The following is a 21,992-nucleotide window of genomic DNA, read 5'->3' as shown; positions in this document are numbered from 1 at the left end:
AAAGCTGTGTGCCGACCATGCAGAAAGCCCAAGTCCGGCAGATTACACGCCAGCCAAATCCTAATCCCGAAATGACGAAAAGATCATTGTAACCTAGTTGCATGCCACACGTCTCAATCAGAGTAGTTGCACGCAATTCCCCGAGCTGCTCTCGGCCTAGCTCTTCTTTTCAGCTTCCAGCCGGCCGGCCGGCCGGCAGCACATTTGCAACTTCAGGTTTCCCGCAGAACCAACCACGTCTCACGGCATCCGGCAAGCACGCATAAACCTTGAAAATCGATACTCCAAATGGTGGACTTGTTCAATCTGCCCAAAGCATGTTCAAGTACCGTGGGGCGCGGGTGCTCGAGTATATAATTGCAGCGCCTGCAGTTCCAGTTCCAGGGAGCTGCTGACCTGCTGCTGTGCTCGCGGCCAGCCAGTCAACATCGCAAGCGCGTGCATGTGCGGGGCGTGGCGGTGGCGTCCTCCCCTGCTGTTTCTGAACCCTCTGCATATTCTGATATCCTTCTTCACCGGTGGTCAGTTCCGTGTGTGAATGTGATCTCCACTTCTATTTTTACCCCGGAAAACATGTGCTTCCGTACACTAACAAATCACTAACCCCCATACTCTCCCAGCTAGCGCGAATGGTAATGGGCGCCGAGCTCCCCCCGCATTACCCAAAGGGGGGGCGACGCGCTACGAGATCTGGCTACAGGAATCTCAGTGGGGGCATGTGCCCGCGCAACAGTGCCTTTCACTGCTCCCTTGCGGCGGTAAGTGAGCGGAGCATGCAGAGAGCACGCCGGCCCGTTGAAAAAGCGGGACGCCTGTCGCCGGCGGACATTTTCCACTTGGGACGTTTTGCCTGCCATCGGATTCCATCCATGCAGATTGCAGAGTCATCCGTCCACTGCAGGCGTTTAGTTATCGACATAGCCATGACTTGCGGGAAAGGGCGCTCTGGCAGGCAGCAGCAGCAGCGGGGGAAAAATGCCCTCAACTTGGTGCCGGTAGCATGTCGCCCTCCACGAAACCCCACAGGCCGATCCGGTGCGTCCCCACTGCTGACAAGGGAAAATACGAGCAAGATCAACATTCCGGACACAGTTGCAGAACGCCAGAAACGCATTATGGTTAATAGTTTACCGGTGCGAAACACATGCCGAGAGAAATGCTGGTGTGACGCTCCGGCAGAAGAAAAATTGGGGGCCTGAGTGACGATAGCGCGCGGAAGCATCACACATTTCGACGGGGAGGAGGACCTCAGCCAGCCCGGCCCCGGCGCTTTTTCTTTATGCGCGCCACTGATTAGTTGAGGTCCACTCGGCCACCCGGCGACGCGCGTCGTGGCGTCGTATATAACTCGGCGGGTGCCAGTAGCCGTTCTGTGATCTGGCCCCCCGAGCACGGCCAAAAAGGCGCTCCAACAGCGCGCGGCAGATCGAGCACAGCTCAGCTCAGCCCCAACCTCCTTCCTACCACTCCGCTAGCTTCGCCCTCGGAATCGGCGTGGCGAGAATGCTGCACGGGTGCGGCCTCCTCCCGTGCCTCCGCTGGGACAAGGGCGAGGCGGCGGGCCGAGCCGACCCCCGCGTCGCGGACGAGCCGGGCGCCGGCGCGTCCGTGTCGGCCGGCAAGGGCGGGGCGACCAGGCGGTTCGCGTGGGCCGAGATCGAGTCCGTCACGGCGGGCTTCTCGTCCCGCGTCATCGGCCAGGGAGGCTTCAGCACCGTGTACCTGGCCTCCCTCTCCTCCTCCCGCCTCGGCGCCGTCAAGGTGCAGCGCAGCAGCGAGCGCCTCCACCGCGCCTTCCGCCAGGAGCTCCACGTGCTCCTCTCGCTCCGCCACCCGCACGTCGTCCGCCTCCTCGGCTACTGCGACGAACGAGGTAAACCTCGTCGTCGGTTACCATATCAGCTCTAGTGAGAGGATGCTTGAAAGTGTCGAGGAGCCAACGTAATTTTTCTTCACTTTCCGCGCGCAGAGGAGGGCGTCTTGGTGTTCGAGTACGCCCCGAACGGCGACCTCCACGAGAGGCTCCACGGCAGCGGCGGCAAGGCGGCGCTCCCGTGGGCGCGCCGCATGGCGATCGCGTTCCAGGTGGCCATGGCGCTGGAGCACCTCCACGAGACCCGGGACCCGGCGGTGATCCACGGCGACATCAAGGCCTCTAACGTGCTCCTCGACGCCAGCCTCGACGCCAAGCTCTGCGACTTCGGCTTCGCGCACGTCGGCTTCTCCGCCGCGCTCCAGCCCCCGGACGCCGCGGCGTCCAGGGCGTCGGCGCGCTCCGTCATGGGCTCCCCGGGCTACGTCGACCCGCACTTCCTCCGCTCCGGCGTCGCCACCAAGAAGAGCGACGTCTACAGCTACGGCGTCCTGCTGCTCGAGCTCCTCACGGGGCGGGAGGCCATCTGCGCCGACACGGGGTGCCGGCTCGCCGCCGCGGTGGGGCCGACACTCACCGAAGGAAAAGTAGCCGACGTGGTGGACCGGAGGCTAGGAGACGAGTACGACACCCACGAGGCTGCGACTGTGGCGGCGCTCGCGCTGCGGTGCGTCAGCGACGGCCACGGGCTCCGGCCGTCCATGGCGGAGGTGGTGCGCGAGCTCCAGGAGAAGACGACGGCGCTGATCGCCGCCGCCGGAAGCAAACCGGCAGGCAAGATGGCTGCATGAGCTGTACGCTGCAGACTGTAAATACTAGTAGCTTTGTTTATTAGGGAGGATAGAAGGTAAAGATAATGTTTTCTTACTTAGTAGTTTGTTAGTAGCAATTTGTTAATGTAGTGGATTAGTAGTTGTTGAAGCATTTGGATCACGTAGAAAATTTTCATGATGTCACTGTGTCAGAGGGTTAGGTTGTAGTTGTAGTGGGTTTGTAGTGGCCTGTTAATCAAATCGCCAAGTTGATCTTGTCCATTTTGCTGAAGATTGATGGGATTTAGTTTATTATACGACATGTGACGTGATCTTGCGCGTACTTTGAGACGGGTTTGTTGATTGCAAGTCAAGTTGATCTTCAGCGACAATAAGGAATTGTATAGATCTCGATCGGTCTGCATGTAACATGCAAGCAGCTTAAATTTCCATGAAGGAACTGCATGCAATAGGGCATAGGCTACCAGTTTCAGAAGTTTTTTCATCTAGTCCATAGAATGCAGCGTCCAAAATGTTGGACGTCTTCCACAACGCCTGCTTCTTTTGTTAAATGGGTCCACGCAAGTAAACACGGCATGGGCCAAAATGAAGCTGATGTTTTCTTCAAAAAAGAAAATGAAGCTGATGTGGTTGCGCTGGAGAATTTTTTTTGTCTTATGCTTGATGTCCTTTCGCTTTACATTTCGTCATCAGACTGATAGCAGAGTTGCCGTCCAGAGCTGTAAAAAACAGAACTAAATGTGCATCATCTCCTAGTTTTAAAATGGCGTAACACGAACTAGAGCTATATAAATCATGTTCTGTCTTAGTCGCTGATGCACCTTATAACCTGCATATTTCTTTAAACACGAGAGGCAGAAAGGAATTCATGCATGGTGCAGGCCGCCGTGTGCTTGTATATAGTGCACATACATGTGGCCTGGACCTGGATTATGCGTGCGGGGTCATTCAGCCTTTAAAAACGGAGCCGTGCGATCGGCGAGGCACCGAATCTGGCCGGGTCACGGGAAGAAAAACGCTCGGAAATGGCGCAGCAGCCAGCAGTCGCAGGCCGGGTTGCTGCTGCTGCTGCCGGTGACACCCCAACTAACAGCCTATGAGACGATGACCTGCAAAGCCAATTAACAACAGCTAATCCTCCATACACGGCCAACGCGAAACGGATGAGCCGTACAAATTGTAACCGATAACAAACCCGCCGGAGAAGTTGGTTCGGCAGCGGCTGGCCGCAGCAACTTGCAGCAAAGGGCAGAACGAGTACTTTAAGTTTTGCTGGTCGCAGATCGCAAATTGCAATTGCAAGGCATGGAATGCGTTGCGTTTTGCACTGATCTGTGTGTGGATGGGGATGGAGTACAATGCAGCTGTCCCTGCAACAACCAATATTGCAGGCAGCATGTACTGCTGCTAGCTCACGCTTACTAGCTACTAAGCTTTGGTTTAAGTAGATGCAAAGTTGGTGTCTGGTTTATCAGCTTGGGCTCACCGAGGTTAACTGTCTTGCTTCCAGGTCCAATGATTGGACGAGGCAAAAGTCACCACCTGCCGTCTTGCCCTGGCAGCCTGAGCAGTGTGCAGCCGCGCTGCTGGTGACAGGGATTTCTGTACCTCAAAGTCTGAAACACTGGAGCGTGGCGGTTCGGTGGAACGAAACACGGAAGACGTCTGTTGTGTACTGACTACTGAAGGCCTGAAGGGTACTTGCTCGTCGTCCCCCACTGGCCACTGCACTCGCCGTGCTGCGGACGGCAGCTCGAGGCTGGCACGACGAAGACCACTTCAATTGAATACCACAGCGACGGCCGACGGGTGGGTTTCAATTCAGAGCGGCGAAGCTGGTGGAGGGCTTTCAGCATGATGCTCTCGCTCGATCGCCCACCACATGCGATGCGAGACCAGATCTCGTCGCGCGAGGAAGTCTCGCGATTAGCCTGAAAACTAAGGGTGTGTTTGGTTACTGGGTCGAGGTGGGTTGGAATGGGTCGGACCCTCATCATCCCGTGTTTGGTTAGGAATGAAGTGGGTTGGGTTCGACCCCCGTAGGGAATATACCGTATAGATGCGGGTTAGAACGATCCCCTCAAAACGAGCGGACCATTCCAACCCAGTGAGCGAGCGTGTAACGCCGTGAGGGGCGCGGTGGGGGGCGTAGGCCGGCGGGGCGCAGGCCGGCGCCGGGAGGGTAGGGGGGTGGGGGGAGGAGGGGCAGCGCGGCGCAGGCCGGCGGCGAGGTGGAGCACGCGGCGGCGGGGCGGAGCAGGAGCACGCGGCGGCGGGGCGGAGCAGGAGGCGCGGCGACGGGGCGGAGCAGGAGGCGTGGCGGTGGGGCAGAGGCGCGGCGGGGCGGAGTGGGAGGCGGGGCGGAGCGGGAGGCGGGCCGCGGTGGAGGAAGCCGGCGGCGGGGCGGAGCAGGAGGCCGGCGGCAGGGTGCGGCGCAGGCCAACGGCGGCGGGGCGGAGCAGGCGGGGCGCGGTGGAGGAAGCCGGTGGGGCGGAGCAGGAGGAGGAGGTCGGCGGCGCGTAGGGAGGAGGAGGCGGCCGGCGGCGCGTGGGCGCCGGGAGGCTCGGAGGAGCCGGAGAAGTCGGGGGCGTCGGGGATGAGAGGAGGCTGGGCGGCCCCAGGAAGAAGAAGGAGGAGGAAGGGAGGGAGGAGAGAGAGGCTGACAGGTGGGCCCCGCAACTGACAGGCGGGGCCCACAGCTAACGGTGTTAAAAGGACATCATCCCAACCCTCTCAACTTTTTCAACCAAACAAAAAACTGGGTCGGCTCCAACCCACTCATCCAAACACGAGCTGGGTTGGCTCCAACCCACAAAAGTGGGTCGGCTCCGACCCGACCCACGTCGTTCCAAAACCAAACACACCCTAATAGGGCTCCAAACGTGGTTTGGGGAGGAATGGGTGTTGCGGCGTTCCTAGGCTGCTTAATTTGTTGGGTGACACTCGCACCAGGCTGGTTTAGCGTGGAGGCGCCATTAGTTTAAGCTCCAGGCATCTGTTCGTGCCGCATGGGGAATTGTTAGATCTCCGCTGTGTGCTCGCGGGCAGCCTCGTACCGGGTTAGTTTAGTTTAGTATATTAAGTGAGGCCACGGATTGCGTGTTGCATTATTGGTTTTTCATTTCGAAAAGAGAATTGTGGTACAGTTTGCGGAATCTTGAAAACGGCCATGCTGCGTGACTCTCATGCTCTTTTTTCCTTCCTTTTTTGTTGTTTTTAAAGAAGTCTTACTTACCAGTTCGGTTTTCTTGAGCTCAAAAAGGACAACAATAAAATTTGTTGGGCCAGGAAAGAAGCCCAAAAGATGATGGACTATTCAAGGAAGCTGTCGCGCGCGCCACTGGAAACAAAACGTTCTATTGGCCCAAAACCTGCCTGGGTAGGCCTTTGAAACCCTATCTGGAGAATTCTTACTAAAAGAATATTTGGAGTAGCAGCTTTGTCCAAGATTCAAGAGGGACATTTCTAGCCTTCCAGTGGAATTCCATTCCAATAAAAAAGCAGATTTGTAACCATTGTTTCTGACTTATGACTTGTGAGGTCTTATTTAAGCATCTGCTTCTAGTTTATGAAATATATCTGCCTTTTCATAAAAACGAAATGTTGACTTTGTGTCTGAAATCTGCACGGAGTCTTGGGCTCTTGGCAAGGACATTTTTATTCGCCTCAGGTCCCGTTTGGTTTAGGAGCTCGTAAAACTCCTATCACATCGAATGTTTAGATACTAATTAGAAGTATTAAATATAGATTAATTATAAAACCAATTGCACAGATGGAGGCTAATTTACGAGACGAATCTATTAAACCTAATCAGTCCATGATTTGACAATGTGGTGCTACAGTAAACATGTGCTAATGATGGATTAATTAGGCTTAATAGGTTCGTATCGGGAATGAGCCTTCATTTGTGTAATTAGTTTTATAATTAGCTCATGTTTAGTCCTCCTAATTAGCCTCCGAATATTGACATGAATTTTAGGCCTGGTTTGGTTTCTCCAGCTTATTTTTAGCACCCGTCACATCGAATGTTTAGATACTAACTAGAAGTATTAAACGTAAACTATTTACAAAACCCATTACATAAGTGGAGACTAAACGACGAGACGAATCTATTAAGTCTAATTAGTCCATGATTTGACAATGTGTTGCTACATTAAATATTTGCTAATGATGGATTAATTAGACTTAATAGATACGTCTCGCCGTTTAGCCTCCACTTATGTAATGGTTTTGTAAATAGTCTACGTTTAATACTTATCCAAACATTCGATGCGACACGTGCTAAAAATAAGCAAAGGGAACCAAACGTCCCCATAATCCGGACTAAAGATCCAAACACCCCCCAAACAGGCCAGGCAATTGGTTTACAACACATTCAATTCATCTGCAGAGCTTGTACCACTTCTTTTGTTATTTGGGTAATCCGTACAAGCGAGTAGAGTTGCAGGATGAGATCATAAATGTAAGTCAACAACACTGGAAGTAGTATAGCAGGATTTACAGTCAAGGCATCCGCAGCAGAGTGTCCTGACGATGGACCGAAGCCTCGCACTTGGGAGGACACGTGGCGTGGTCCTTCTGTGGCGCCCCTTGGCAGAAGAAGAACTTGTGCGGACACCTGGGCAGGCAGTTGTCCGCCAAGCTCACCACTGCGCCGCCCTCCTTGAGCTGCCTCAGCTGCATCGGCAATGCTCCGCAGAGATAGTTCCCCTGCAGCATCAGCCTGGCGAACGGCACCCACTGGTCGGTGGCCTCCTGGGCCGCCACGCGAGCGGCGTACCGGTCGGGGATGCCGCCGGTGAACCGGTTACGATCGAGCGCGACGGCCGCCAGCCGCGGCATCGCGGCGAGGCAGCCCGGCAGCCGCCCGGTGAGCCTGTTGCCGCTGAGGTCGAGCTCGACGAGCTGGCTCGAGGACCCGCCGTCGGGCGCCGCCTCGACGGCGTCGAGCCGGTTGGACCCCAGGCGCAGCTGCTGCAGCGCCGGGTGCGCGAGCGCGGCGCCCGGGACCGCGCCGGACACCGCATTGCCCGTGAGGTCCATCACCCGCACGGCGGGGAGCGCGGCCAGCGCCGCGGCGCGGAGCGGCCCGGAGAAGGAGTTGTTGCGCGCCACGACGGACAGGAGCGACGGCGGCAGCAGGCCCGGCGCGGCGAGCAGCGGGCCCGACAGCGCGTTGCCGCTGACGTCGAGGTGGTAGAGCGAGCGCATCGCGGCCAGGCTCGGCAGGGACCCCGTGAAGCCGTTGTGCTGCAGCTCCAGCCGCGACAGGGCGCCCAGGAGCGCCAGCTGCGGCGGTACCCCGCCGGAGAAGCCGTTGCGGGAGAGGTAGAGCTCCTGGAGCCCCGACGCGGCGGTGAAGAGCGACGCCGGTATCGCGCCGGAGAAGGCGTTCCCGGAGAGGTCGAGGATGCGGAGGCTCGCCTGCAGCGGGACCCCCGACGGGAGCGCGCCGTGGAAGCGGTTGCCGGCGAGCGACAGCGACGCGAGGAACGGCAGCGAGGAGAGGACTACCGCGGGGAGCGCGCCCGAGTACCCCGCGGGGTCGAGCGCGACGGCCATGACGCGGAGTTGGGAGGCGTTGGCGGCGGGGGAGAAGCAGCGGATGCCGCAGGGAAACGCCGCGCAGGGGTCGCGGGAGAAGTCCCACGACGCGAGGCAGGAGTAGGGTGGGACGGAGGACGCGGCCACCGCGGACTTGAGCGCCGCCAGCGCCGCCTTGTCGCCCGGGAACGTGGCCGCGGGAAGCGCCGCCGCGCGCCGGGGTGCGAGCAGGAGGACGGGCAGCAGCAGCGCTAGCAGGACGCGACGGCTAACCGAGGCCATTGTCGCATCGATCGAGGAGCGCTAGCTAGCGCGGTGTCGTGCTTTGGCTTTGAGAACGGCGCTAAAAGTCGCGGAGGGGTTGGCTGGCTCCTCGCTTTGAGCGACTGAGTGGGAAGGATCACAGGGGAGAGTGAGCTGTGGGCCGGAGACCAGAGCGATGAGGTTTTGGCAGCTGACACAGTCACCTGTGTCGTGGCGCGTCACTGTTCGCCGGGAAACCCGGGGGGCAAGGGGACAAACGAAACGAGGCCGATTTCTTTTCGGGCTTTGTTTAGGCGGTGTGGCATTCGGTGCGCATGGTGATGGCAGCTTTTTCTGGGTGCGTTCCATGAGTCGGTCGTATGAGGAAGATGATGATGATTAGGGAGGAGGCGGTGGAGTGCCGTTCACTTCAGAATTTCAGTCACACGGCGGATTGACTGTTTACAGCTTAGACAAAGACGACGCGGTTGTCGGTGAGTTGTGACGGTGCGCTCTGCTGGAATTACTGGCTACCCAGAGGCTAAGATCGTAAGCAAGATTTGAGACAGCCATATAGCAATTAAGGTGCGGTTAATTGGTCAATAAGGTGAGAGCAACTCCAAGAGTCTAAAAAAAATCTCTCTAAAACTATCTAGTAGGGGTTCTACTAAAATTTTTTTCTCCTAAAATCATATCATTCCATAACAGATCTCCAATAATAAACTCCTCAATACTTCAAAACTGACCACGTCAACACGTGGACCCCCTACACTTCTTTTCCTCTCGCAAAATCACCCCGTCTCCTTCTTCCTCCTTGGACTACCCCGTGACGGCTGTTTCCCCCACCCCGGTGACTACCCCGTGAGCTCCTCTTTATCTAGGCGCACCTTCTCCCTTACTCCTTCCCCCGAAACCCTAGCCCTAAAGCTACCCACGATGAGTGCCGGCGGCACTTCGGCGGCGAGCGCGAAATCAAGCGCGGAAACTTGGTGGAGATGGTGAACTGGTGAGAGCTTTAGGGTAAGGAGCTCACCGGAGCTTTAGGTAGGAGGAGGTCGGGAAGGTGGGTGGTGGTGGTTGGCGGCAATGGTGGGCGCAGGGGCTTCAATTCCCGGAGCCAGAGGCTATGACGCATGGTAAGGAGGGTGGAGGAGGTAGCTGGACGGGTGTAGGAGCTGTGGGTGGCTTCGATTTGCAAATGGTAGAGGGGAGGGGGTGAATTTGGCTGGCGGGTGGAATGGCTCGCTCAGCTCGTTTCCGTTCTGGTTCTTGGCCTCCTCACCACACCGCCGACGCGCCCGCTGGCCTCTCCGGCCCCGCCTCACCGTCGGCGATCTTGCCGGCCTCTCCAGCCCCGCCTCACCGTCGGCGATCTTGCCGGCCTCTCCAGCCCCGCGCCGCACGGGAAAAATAGAGCGCGAGAACGGATCAGCAACGTGGGAAGGAGCAGTTGGGGGCGATTGGGGAAGGACCAGACTCGCGGATATATGCGGGGTGATGGAGGTATTTTTCGCGTCCGCGTATTTTTACGGGAAGGATTGAGGAGCTGTTGGAGGTAAGTTTTTTTTTTATTTTTACCCTAAATAAAGTTTTAGGATAATTTTAAGGGAGATTTTGGAGTTGCTCGGAAGCCTTCATTTGGCCAGTTGTTAGTGCAATTTTGGCAAGCAATTGCTCTCAAACCAGCTCTTTCATGGCTGGTTGTTTTGAGAATAAAACTGCTCGAGAGAGGGTGTGGTCTGCCATTTTACTTCAGAATGTCATACGGCGGTTGGTGAGTTGTGACTATTTACAGCTTCGACAACGCGGTTGCTGGATTCAAGCGTACAGATCGAACAGTTACATGCCGGGTCCAGCCCTGGTCGAGGGAACACTTGCATTTGCAAGGCCGTAGACTTTACAACAAGAAATGGCGGCGCAGAGCAAGGACCTGGTGCACATGCCGTTTCTTTTCTTTTCTTTTTTCCTTTGTAAGCCTTTTCTTTTACGGAACTCTAGCCCAAAGCGACAAAAAGTGCAAGCACGCGGGCCAGGTCGTTTGTTGAGAGGCCTCCCGCGCGCAAGCGGCTCGTTAAAGTTGTTGGGCCTCAGCTTGCACCCATTTGCTCATTAAAGGCGTCCTTGTTGTTGTATAAGGCCGGGTAAGGCCGGGCCGTACGGCCCATTAATATTGATCCATGTGTACGCGGGCGGTAATCCTATCTAGCTTTCCGGAAGCTTGTTTCTTTGGCTTCCGTTAGATTCGTACCATAATTATTGACCGTCCGATCTAACCCTACCTTCTCTTCCCTACCACTGCCTCCCACATCACCACGCACGCCGCATCCAGCACCCGTGCTCCTCGCTCCCTGCGCCACTGCGTGTCACTGCCACCCCTGCGTGCGGCTCGGTCGCCTCTCCCATCGCCACCACGCGCCTGCTCTATTGTTGTTGTTGAAGATTTTTTTCTCTTGAAATGTTAATCTTTATGTTGAAAAATGTTGAATCTATTTTGCTAGGACGTTGAAATAAACATTGAAAAATGTTGCATTCATTATTTTGAATTGTTGAACTATTTTTCAAAAAATGTTGAATCTATTTTTATAAAATGTTGAAGTTAAGATTTTTAATTCTGGGAGAAAGAAGAAGAGATTGATGGGACTAAGCTCTATAACTGTCTGGCTTGTGGAAGATAGATAGGAGCCCCCCGTATGCAGTTGCCCCGCCATGCCTATAACAAAACTGTCTAGCTCATGAGCCACAGTAACTTCCAACATCCTCGCAATCCCAACCAGGCAATCATCGGCAGATTAGCAGAGCTCTCAGTCTCACTGTCGCCTGCTCCTCAGGCTGCACATTTACATTACCCTCGCCGCGAACCCCCAAATTGACTAATTTTAGGAAAACAGCTCCTCATTGCACAATGTAGTTGGGCACTGACATGGGTTAGGTCCACCTATCAGTAAACCAAAGCTGCAGCTCATTACTGCAGAGGAGCCCCATCCAATTTTAGGTTGCCATCGCCATCCCAAGCTCCATCCATGACTCCTATTACTGTCAGCGAATAACCACCGACAGATGAAACCACCCGTTGTCAACCATGTTAAATAAAGTCAAAGGAGATAGCTTCCCTGATACATGGTGACACTACTGATGCAGTGTGCATTGTCATATCTGGAATTGTGAGTTTGTGACACACGCTCCATTATAAAGTAAGGATTCTTTTTTCCGCGACCGTGCCTTAGCACGTATTTCATTAAGAGGAGAAGACCAGTTCGGTTACAAGGACTTGCAGCGTCATCTGGAATTGATAACCTGATAGCAAACAAGAATTAAGTAGATATTACCACCCCGTTCGGTGGGCTGCTGCTGCGCTGGGCTTTTTCCGGCTGGGCTTTTCAGCCCAGCCGTTCGGAGCGCTTGTCTGAAGCCGTTCGAGCAGCTGCTCCACCGACGCCCGTCGCTCCCAAATGCCTCTCGCCTCCCGTCCTCATCCACTGACGCCACATACGCTCCCTCCGTCGCATTTCGCCCCCTCCGTCGCTCCCTCTCACTTTGGATCCGCCGCCGCCGCTCCCACCGCTTACCCGCTCCCTCGCTTGCGCCCACTCTCCGCCGCCGGCGGGCCGTCGCGTCGCCCGCTCCCTCGCGCTCGGCCACGCGACGCCGCCGTCGCTTCCGCATCTCGCCCCCTCCGTCGGTCGCGCTCGCTCCGGATCCGCCGCCGCCGCTCCCTCCGCTCACCCGCTCCCTCGCTCGCTCCCGCTCTCCGCCGCCGGCGGGCCGACGCGTTGCCCGCTCCCTCGCGCTCGGCCGCGCGACACCACCGTCGCTCCCGCATCTCGCCCCCTCTGTCGGTCGCGCTCGCTCCGGATCCGCCGCCGCCGCTCCCTCCGCTCACCCGCTTCCTCGCTCGCGCCTACTCTCCGTCGCTGGCGGGCCGTCGCGTCTCCCACTCCATCGTGCTCGGCCGCGCGACGCCGCCGTCGCTCCCGTCAGTCGCCGCGCCGTCGAGTGGAAGGAATTTCTCCAAGTTCGTCGCCCCCTCCCTCCCCTTCGGTCGCAGGTAATGGTGCTCCCCCATCGGATTCATGCAGATTTGGGGTGGGTCAAGCATGGGGCCGTGGTTTGGTTGCTAGTTTGATTGATCTATTGGTGTGGGTCAGTGACATTGGAGGGGGAAGAATTAGGATTTCCTTCGGGAGAGTTTTTGGTCATGATAATTGATATGTCGTCTATATCATAACTATTTGGGCAATCTTTGCTGCTGCTATACTTATCGATCTGTGGCTTAATTCTACTTAGGACCATGAATTTTACCCTTGCACTAAACATGGACCCTTTTGGTGGCTTTCACTGTGCTAAGTAGAAAAATGGGGTGCTGTTTTTAGTTATGTGTAAATTCTTACTGGTTGGTTGTACTAGGATGAATATCTTCAGTCATTTGGGCAGAATTTTATTGGTAGCTATGTTCTTCATCCTGTAATCCTTGGGAACTGCAGTTTATTGGTAGAAATGTTTGATCATACTAGAGACCATGAGCATGAAATGTATGTGTAACTGGTTCTGTCCCAAACTTGTCTACAACTAAATTGATGTGCCTGTTTTTGGTTTTTTCACCTTTCCAGGTGACTGATACAAGCCTACTAGCAGGCCAACCGCGAGGATGTACCAACGATGCCCACACTGGCATCATCATCGACTTCGTCGTGCTCTCCCCCACCGGTGTGCCCGTACAATTTTCGCCACAAACGCGCCAAGACAACTGCTAAGGCAAGTAACATATGGATTGATGCTGAGATTGTTTAGTTGTATGCCTCCTGGTTATCCGTACTTCGGTGCAATATAATTGCAGCTCCTGTGTACTCAGATGAATCATAACCGTGCCAGCTGGGATGAGGGCACGACAAAAACTTTGCTGGACTTGTGCATTGCTCAGAAGAACTAGTTCAATTGGAGCAGCAGATGCCTCTCTAAGTTGGGATGGAAGAACGTGTACCGCAGCTTCAGGGAATAGACTGGGTTGCATTTGGGTAGCAAGCAGCTGCAGAACAAGCTCAACAACCTGAGGAGAATATTCTTGAGCTGGACGGCCTTGCAAAAGCAATCTGGTTTAGGGCGCGACACACAAACTGGTGGTGTTGCTGCTGATCCCACCTATTGGGAGGAGGACGAAGAGGTACGTCCTATGACAGGCCCATAAGTTACTCGTCATCTTATTTGTACATTTCTGTTTTTGGCCTTGAACATGTACTGTTCCTTGAACATTGCGGGACACCAGTGGTGGTGCTCCCCCATCGAGGTCCCAACCGAGTTTCCAGCCGAGTTCTGTTAAGCCTCCACCTTTCCTCAAAGAATTGTTTGAGTTGTTTGGCCATGAACCCCAAGACAGGGGCACCTTACTGACGGCAGGAGGTATTCGTGAGGCGACACCTAGCGTGGGGACTGAGGGCAATGCAGCGGACTTGGACCAGGACCCCCTGCCTGCTAGTAGTGCTCGTGACTTGTCCAAACGGCCGGCTCGGGAATTCTTTGTGGACAGTCCTAGGAAAAAGAGAAGTGGCAGCTTGGAGCAGTACATCAGGGAGCTTTCTGACAGTGTGGCAAAAAGGAGCCTGCAACGTGCTGACCGTGCCCAGGGGGAAATGGTATGTGCAATGCAACTTATAGAAGAAGATGGTCTACAGGAGGGGTCTCCGCTTTACTGCCAGGCTCTTTATTTATGTACTAAGAACCCGGAGTATCGGACGGTGTTCACGCAGATGAAAACGAAAGAGGGCCGACTGAACTGGATACAATTCAACTGGGACACGTTGAACAAGTAGTGATTGTGGCATGGCAAAGTTTTATTCTAGTGATGTGTACTGATGGGTTTCAAAAATAATGTTTGCACTTGTGTCGGAACAGTAATGTTAGCTTATGTAACATGTCCTGTTCGTTGAACATTTTGATTTAGTGCTAGTTAAATTCCTTTCAAGTTTAATGTCATCCATGCTCAGCAATTTCTTTCAAGTTAAATGTCGTGATTAGTGATTTCTGTGAAGTGAAATGTTGCATTTGGATAAGTACTTTCTTTCTAGTTTAATGTTGTTTCTTTCTAGTTTAATGTCATCTACGATCAGTTTTTTTTTTATCTTGTGTCAGAACAGATTGCTTTGAAGTTGTTTGGAATTTTGATGTCTCTTGTCTTAATCTTTTGGACAGGTAGTTCATTAGGTCATTGGAGGCCCTTAGCTCATCAGTAGGAGGAGGATTTGTTTAATTCTGCGGCAACTGAAGTAAGGTGGAGAGGCAACTTCACTGGCACTTGACAGGTTCGAAACAAATGCATCTGTATAATATGGTGCAACTACAAATGTCTAAGGTGTGTTTGCTGATGCCCCTCCGATTGTGCATGCACAGGTTCAATCAAGTATGAGTAGTGCAGAGGAGCAAAACAGTGACACCGGCAGCGACATCAGCTCCGTGTTCGATCTAAAGTGTTTAGTAGGAGCTGCAGCCGCATATGCGGAGGTGAACAGGAGGCAGCGCCCTGTGCGGAACCCGCCAGTTGACCTGCCACGCATAGTAATAAGCCACCGTACCGCGCAGTCCGCGGCAACGTAAGGACTCGTGAGCATGGCGCTGACGCTGAGCGGGCTGACCGCCGGAGCTACACAGATGCCGTACATGTGAGTGCGCTCACGGCAGAAAAGAGGTTGTGTCGAGGGTTCCTCCCGTCCCACGGGAGGCAGGAGGGGGCGCTTCGGCCATCGGCTCGTCGAGCCCGTGTGACATTGACTCATTGAGCGTTCACGGTCGACGAGTGGATGTGGCAAGGTCGTGTCGAGCAATGCCAATGCGGTTGTGAGCCGCTGACCATGACCATAAGGAATCAGCCGAATGCCACCGAGGTCGTCGCGTTCTCGCTTTGAGTGGGCTAGGCGGGCTTCAAACCATGGTCTCCTCATTATATCTCGGCATCTCTCTCTTTTTGCTAGCCATTCTTTCTTCAGCCTCGTCCAGCGGCGGATGCGACCCCTGAACTTAGGAGGAGCTCCCTCTTCTTCCTCCTCATTCCCTCCCTTCTCTTCTTCTTCCTCCTTCCTAAAAATTATGGAGGGGCTTAAGGGGGCTCCATTGTCCGAGTGGTGATAGGGGGGCTTGAGCCCCGCCCGCCCCACCGCTAGATCCACCCCTAGCCTCGTCTATTGTCAACTTCTCATCATCAGCACTCTTGTGTTGCCTACTGACTACTATGGTTTTTGAACCGATAGGAGAGGCTGCCTGTTACATTAAAAAGAAGGAAAGGACCAGATGGTCCAAAAGGTTATATACACTCATAGATAAAAATGAGATCATAAGCTGAAAACTAGACTACTAAGTGCTTTGCACTAGTCATGCTCCAGTTTCCTGCCTCTTCTTTGATTCTGGAGCATACCACCAAGGAAGGGGCCTTGACCTGGTTGAAAACACGAGAGTTCCGCTCTTTCCAAATCTCCCAGCAAATCAAAATGACGAGGGACTTCAGCCCTTTCGTGGTATTCTGACCGTCGTGGCTCTGGCCAGCCACCAATCATGAATCGATATCGCAGGTGCCCAACCATCGTGGTGGATCAGTGGCGCTTTGAGCCAGCAGGAGATGAGCCCCCAGATGCGTCTTGTGCTGCACTAGAAAAAGTGGTGATTCCCTGACTCCGGTGTCGAGCGGCAAAGAACACAAACCGGATTGTGCTGCCACCCACCGCACTGAGGTGATTTGCTGTCAAAATCCTATCCTAAATGGCCAGCCACCCAAAAAAATTTGCATTTAGGCGGTGCCCGATTTTGCCAAACTAGCTCGTTGAGATCAGTAGCCATGGCGCCTAGGAATTGTGCATGGTAAGCTGATCTTGCAGAATATTGCTTTGATGCGTTTAGTTTCCAAGTGATTTCATCAGGCACCTATGGGGACAAGTTGGTGTGTTGTGTGGTTGTCCATAGTTGAATATATTTAGTAAAGACTCTGGCTGTGAAAGATGGGTGCTGTAGGTCCAGATCATTTATCCAGTTGTTGCCAGATAGTGCATCTTGTAGTGATCTATTCTTCCATTTGGAGATTTTGTACATTGCTGGGACCAAGTCTCTAGGCCGTTGGCCCTCCACCCAAGCGCTGTTCCAGAAGGAGATTGCTTCTCCATTGCCTATTGAAATTGTGGTCGTGGCCGCAACAGCAGACAATCCGTGCTATTGCATCCTATCTCACAGCCAACCTATGGCTTCCCGTCACCGTTCCACTCCCGCCACAACCAGCGGAGACATAGGGCCCTTGAAAATTTATCCAGGTGAAGAATTCCTAGGCCTCCATTCTTCTTTGCTCTCACAGCCCTTGTCCAATTAACCTTAAACTTCACACCGGTGATCCTATCTGTGCCAGCCCATAAGAAGTGGTTGCGTTTGTCATCTATCTCTTTTATGGTTGCCTTTGGGGCTTTGAGCGCTGTTAGATGATACACGACTTGGGAGGTGAGCACCAATTGGACTAGAGCAAGGCGACCAGTGTGATTCATGTGGTGGCCATTCCACCCATTGAACTTAGCACAGACCTTATCAACCAGTGGTTGGAAATCAACTCACCGTAATCGGATGGTGGTGAGTGGTAGCCCGAGGTATTTGATTGGGAAGTGTGTTTGTGCTGCTGGTAGGCCTTGGAGAATATTGGTGATGTTTAAGTTGGAGCACTTAATTGGCACCATGGTGGATTTCAAGAAATTTGTCACCAGCCCTGAGGCCTGGCCGAACAGAGTGAGAAGGTCAGCCATCGCGTTCGCTTCATTCTTGTCCGGCTTGAGGAATATGGCAGCATCATCTGCATTCATCGAGATCCTGACCATGGGTGTTCAACCTCTCCATTTGCTGAAGATCCCTTGCTTTGTTGCCTGGTTGATGAGTTGTTGCAGCGGGTCAATAACAATAATGAAGAGGAGTGGTGACAATGGGTCACCTTATCGCAGCCCACGACTGTGGCAGATCGTCCTGGTAGGAACTCCATTGAGAAGAACTCACGAGTAGGAGGTGGAGAGAATGTAGGCGACCATTTCCCGCCAACGGGCTGGGAAGCCAAGCTGCTACATTAGACTAATGGAGTTGAAAGCTTTGGTGATGTCAAGCTTGAAGAAAAGGGAGGGGTCCTGTTTCTATGTAATCTTCGAGTCGTGTTGCGGACTGCTATGAAATTGTTATGTATGCTACGGGTTTTGATGAAAGTTGTTTGGTTGACTGAGATGATGTTGTTCATGTGCGGGGCGAGGTGTAGAGCAAGAGCTTTGGCAATTATCTTTATGAATGAGTGGATCAAGCTGATAGGTCTAAAATCGCTGATTTTAGTGGTCCCTTCTTTTTTCGGCAGCAGCACGATGTTTGCCGGATTGATGAGTTGCAAGTTGGAGCACCTAGGGAATGGAAGGAATTTATAGCTGCCGTAATGTCAGCTTTAACCGTCGTCCAGCAGGATCTGAAGAAAGCACCGGTGAAGACATCGGGTCTCGGAGCCTTGCCAGTTGACATTTGGTTGATCACATTTTTTAGTCATCCTCAATGAACAGGGCATCCAAGTCATTGAGGTGATGGCGGGTAACACCCAGAGCATCCCAGTTCAGGTCAGTTGTTCTAGGAGGTGGTCGTTTCATCATTTCCTTGAAGTGCTCCTGAATGACCCTCTCTTTCTGCTCATGGGTTACGGCCCAACCAGTTGGAATTTCCAGTTGCCTCATATGATTCTTTCTTCTCCTGCAATGATTCTTCGGTGAAAATATCGTGTGTTCGCATCCCCTAGCCTAAGGTTAATAATTCGTGAAGCTTGCCTTTTGCGCTTTCTTTCAATTGCAGCCAATCCAAGGATTCTACTCTTAAGTTTCCTCCGCAACTACATCTCTGCATCAGTAAGGGATTGGTGCTCCTAGGCTACATCGAAGCGCATGATCACCTCCAAAGCCATATGAAACTGCATGTTCGCATCAGAGATGAGGTAGGTGTTCCATTTTATCAATGCTTTTGTTGTTTCCCCCAGTTTGTGATATAGCCTATGGAAAGGTTCAATGTAATCTGATTGCTTGTTCCAAGCGCTTGTCACCGTTTGCTAGAAGCTTGGTAGTTTGATCCAGAAGTTTTCAAACTTGAAGGACCTTGGTTAGCGTGGCCGAAGCTGGTTGGAACGGAGGAGGGAGCAGTGATCGGATAGCGAGGTGGAGAGGGCAAACAACCCGTGGTTGCAGAAAATCGTTTACCATTCCGCATTACAGAACACCCGATCGAGCTTCTCCAGTGTAGGTGTGTGCCTTTCATTGGACTATATGAACTCCCTGTTTTGTAATTTAATTTCTCTGAGGTCGCAACTGTCAAGAGCGTGCGGAATTGACTCACCAGCCATCGGTTGAGTTTTCTATTATTTTTGTTTGTCGTCTTGTAAATCATGTTGAAATCGCCAAGAATTAGCCATTGAACCCCAGCTGATGGTGTTATGGTCTGAAGCTCTTGAAGAAAAGCTGGTATTATAGATTGCCTAGATGGGCCATAGACGGTGGTGAGAAGGAAGGAGTTGTTTCTTTCCTGGAGGGTTGCTATGGTGGTTATTTCACCAATTGTGACATCACTAAGGGTGATGAAATTGTCATTCCATAGGAGTAGGATTCCTCCTCTGGTTCCACTAGGGCCTTCAGCGGGTTTGAACTCGAATTTGTTGAGCCTGGTGCCTCCTAGATAGGAAGCAGTGACAAAATCAACGGTACTCAGCTTGGTTTCCTGCAAGCATGCGACATGGCATAGAGAAGTAGCCACCATTTCGTGGATCATGTCCTTCATCACCACGTCTTCCATGACCCCCAATTCGCCATGGACCTGCTGGTTCTCTAGATGGGGCATAGCCTGAGGCAAGGAGAAGGGTGAGGCGGGCTGCAGCCCATAGTTTGTGGTGTCCCCTGTTGCGAAGGATTCCACCGCTGCAGCGCTTCTTCTACCTCCTCGATCGTCATGGCCACCTCGTGTACCCCAACCTGAGGTAGGGCCTAGTGATGTGGTTGAAAGCTGTCCTTACTGGAACAGTGTGAGCAGCCACCATCTTCGTTGGGCCGGATGAGGCTTCATTCCTCCAGGTCGGTGGAGCATCCAGGATGCCCAGCCGTGTGGCTAGGGCACATGCCATGTTGATGTAGTCGGTCAGCACCGCGTCGAGCATACGCGCCGCTATCTCCTTGAGCATCGCGACTTTCTTGGTGAAGATGTTCTGGAGCATGGCCCTTGCCGTAATCTCTTGGAGTTGCTAAGCGGTGGGCAACGGCAGGATGGGGTCCTGCTCTACCCCTAGGGAAGTGTGAGTGGCTGGGACGTGCTGCCTGCCGTCGCGTCGTGGGCTGCGCTCCCAATCCCGGTGACGCGGGGAGCATTCTCGCTCGCGATGCATGCCTCCGCATGTGGGTAGGTCGTACCCCCATCGCCCGTGTGCACTCCGACCGCGGCCATGCGTGTTGCGGTCCTCGTTGTCGTTGTCGTGGTGGCGTCGTTCACAACCGCGCTTGAAGTCGGGGTGGTCGTTGTTGTACCGTCCGCGACCGCCACGAGCGTTCCTATCGTCGACGCGCTGTTCATCGTTGCTCCTGTCATCATGTTCCCAATGTGAGTCCGGGAATGCCACAACCTCACAAGCGGGATCAGGGGCGCCGTCGATGACCCCCAGGTTCCACTAAGGGAGATGCCTCTTGGATGGGGAGAAGGTGCCACGACAATCAACCATGGTGACAGTGTAGTCATGGATCTCCTCCATGTGGAGGAGCACCACATACTTGCACCCTTACTGCCAGTGTTGTGGAGGGGTTTCCCTCACCAACACAGAGGACAGCTTCGCATCCTTCGCCCTACTTGTGAAGATCAGCCAGATCCGCTTAGAGATTAGGCACGGGTTCACCGTCCAAGCCCAAACATCGATGGTCTTTGTCTCCGCCGGGTAGAGAAGGTCGGTGTCGATGGATTCCACAGCACAACGGCCACTAATGACGCGCTCAACAACATCCGCATCCCAAGTATGCCTTTCGCCGTGCGCAAGCTCCGCCACTTGATGAAGCGGATGTCAATGCCGTGGCACTTGGCATAGCCTTGGTTGACCGCCCACTCACAAGCTCCACCACTTGACAAAGCGGATGTCAATGTTGTGGCACTTGGCATAGCCTTGGTTGACCACCCGCTCGCAATCACACTGATGCAGGAACTTGATGAGGAAGGTTTTGTGCTAGTACCTTGCTTCGCCCGACGGTGACTCGGGATGGTGCGTGGTGACGGTCACATCACCCTAACGCAGCTGGAACTCATCACGGATGGCTGCCTCGATCTCCCTGGGGCCAGTGGACACCGGAGCCGTTAGAGCCTAGGAAATGGCAGCTGTGCTCTCCTAGTCGTGGAGGCTGGTGTCGATTGCATACGACGTAGGGATGATGCAGTGGTCCTCCTCCGACCGCAGGGTTGGGTCACCGAGCTGCGACATCACCGTGCCCGCCTTACGCGGTGGCAGTGGCGGAAGTGGAGTCATCACTTTGGGGGGCTCCTTGCGCAGATATTGACGGGATGCCCTGTCCCCGGCAGACGGTAGTGGTGTTGACGGTGGCCGAAGCGGTGGCAGTTGAAGCAGCGCACTGGATCACGGTAGAAGGCGGCGCGGTAGTCGGTTGCGAGGCAGATGAAGCACTTGCCAGCAGTTCTGGAGCGAAAGGCACGAAGCTTAGCTGAGATTGGGGTTGGATGTGTTCCAGCATCACGTCACGGCAGCTCGTGGTGCGGTGACCTCCTCACTAGGGATGGGTGGTGGAAGGCCCGATGTTGAGGTGACGCGCGGCGTCCGGCGAAGTAATTGCTTCGTGCAGGTACAATTAAGGTGGAGTTGAGCTTTAGGCGGTTGTTGGGGGGAGTTGGTGCTTGCGTTGAATGCGGTTGAATGCGGCTACAACCACGGGGGAGGTTCGCAGACAACCTCCACGAAGGAGTGGCGCGGCACGGATTCCGGCGTGGCAGGCACGACGGACTCATCCCGGGCCAGAGGTCGACCGGATCTAGGAGGGGGCGGTGGGGTGGCGAGGAAGGGGTACCTCAGATCTGCAGCAACTTGCGCAGAGGCGGGCAATGTTGACAAGGCGGAGGGCGAACCACAGCCTGATGCGGTCCACAACAGCTTGGGGTGCCGGAGAATCCTCGAGTAGGGTGGCTGGTGCGGCGGTGGCGGCGGCAACAGGAGGCGGCCGGTGAGGGGGGGAGAGGGGACGGGCTCTCTCCTCTGTTTGTCCGACTACTGTGATTTTTGTTGTGCCATGTAACTTAGCGCAGTAGTAGGCGGCAGAGGGCATCCTGTGAGTTGTGAGAATCACGAAACATGCGTAAGTCACTAAGACTATGATTCGTGAGGCGTGAAACTTACGGGTGGCTGCTGTTCCGTGGTTGTGATCGGCTTTGATGATGATGAGATCAACATGTACCCGCCGTTGGTGCACGTAGGGGTTTGAGTCATGCCCATATTTTTGGTATCTCGCATAAATGTAATGTTAACTTCTTTGGCGCATGCATGACACTAATTTCTGAGGCAT

General features: G+C 54.1%; 2 protein-coding genes across 2 annotated transcripts; one reads left to right on the top strand and one right to left on the bottom strand.

Annotated features, from left to right (window-relative positions):
• The first annotated feature begins 1,369 nt into the window (after positions 1–1,369).
• Positions 1,370–2,942, top strand: LOC101763301 (probable receptor-like protein kinase At4g10390). The gene is made up of 2 exons (XM_004953229.2): positions 1,370–1,873; positions 1,970–2,942. Exons 1-2 carry the CDS (start codon positions 1,504–1,506, stop codon positions 2,662–2,664), a joined length of 1,065 nt encoding a protein of 354 aa, XP_004953286.1. The 5' UTR covers positions 1,370–1,503; the 3' UTR covers positions 2,665–2,942.
• A 4,063-nt stretch (positions 2,943–7,005) lies between these two features.
• LOC101762891 (probable inactive leucine-rich repeat receptor kinase XIAO) lies at positions 7,006–8,775 on the bottom strand. Its single transcript, XM_004953228.3, has one exon. The coding sequence runs from the start codon at positions 8,470–8,472 to the stop codon at positions 7,150–7,152; it is 1,323 nt and encodes a 440-aa protein (XP_004953285.1). The 5' UTR covers positions 8,473–8,775; the 3' UTR covers positions 7,006–7,149.
• Between the last annotated feature and the right edge of the window lie 13,217 nt (positions 8,776–21,992).

This window comes from Setaria italica, chromosome I, assembly GCF_000263155.2.
Source record: "Setaria italica strain Yugu1 chromosome I, Setaria_italica_v2.0, whole genome shotgun sequence".
Lineage (NCBI taxonomy): Eukaryota > Viridiplantae > Streptophyta > Magnoliopsida > Poales > Poaceae > Setaria > Setaria italica.
This window is presented reverse-complemented; position numbering and strand designations above follow the sequence as displayed.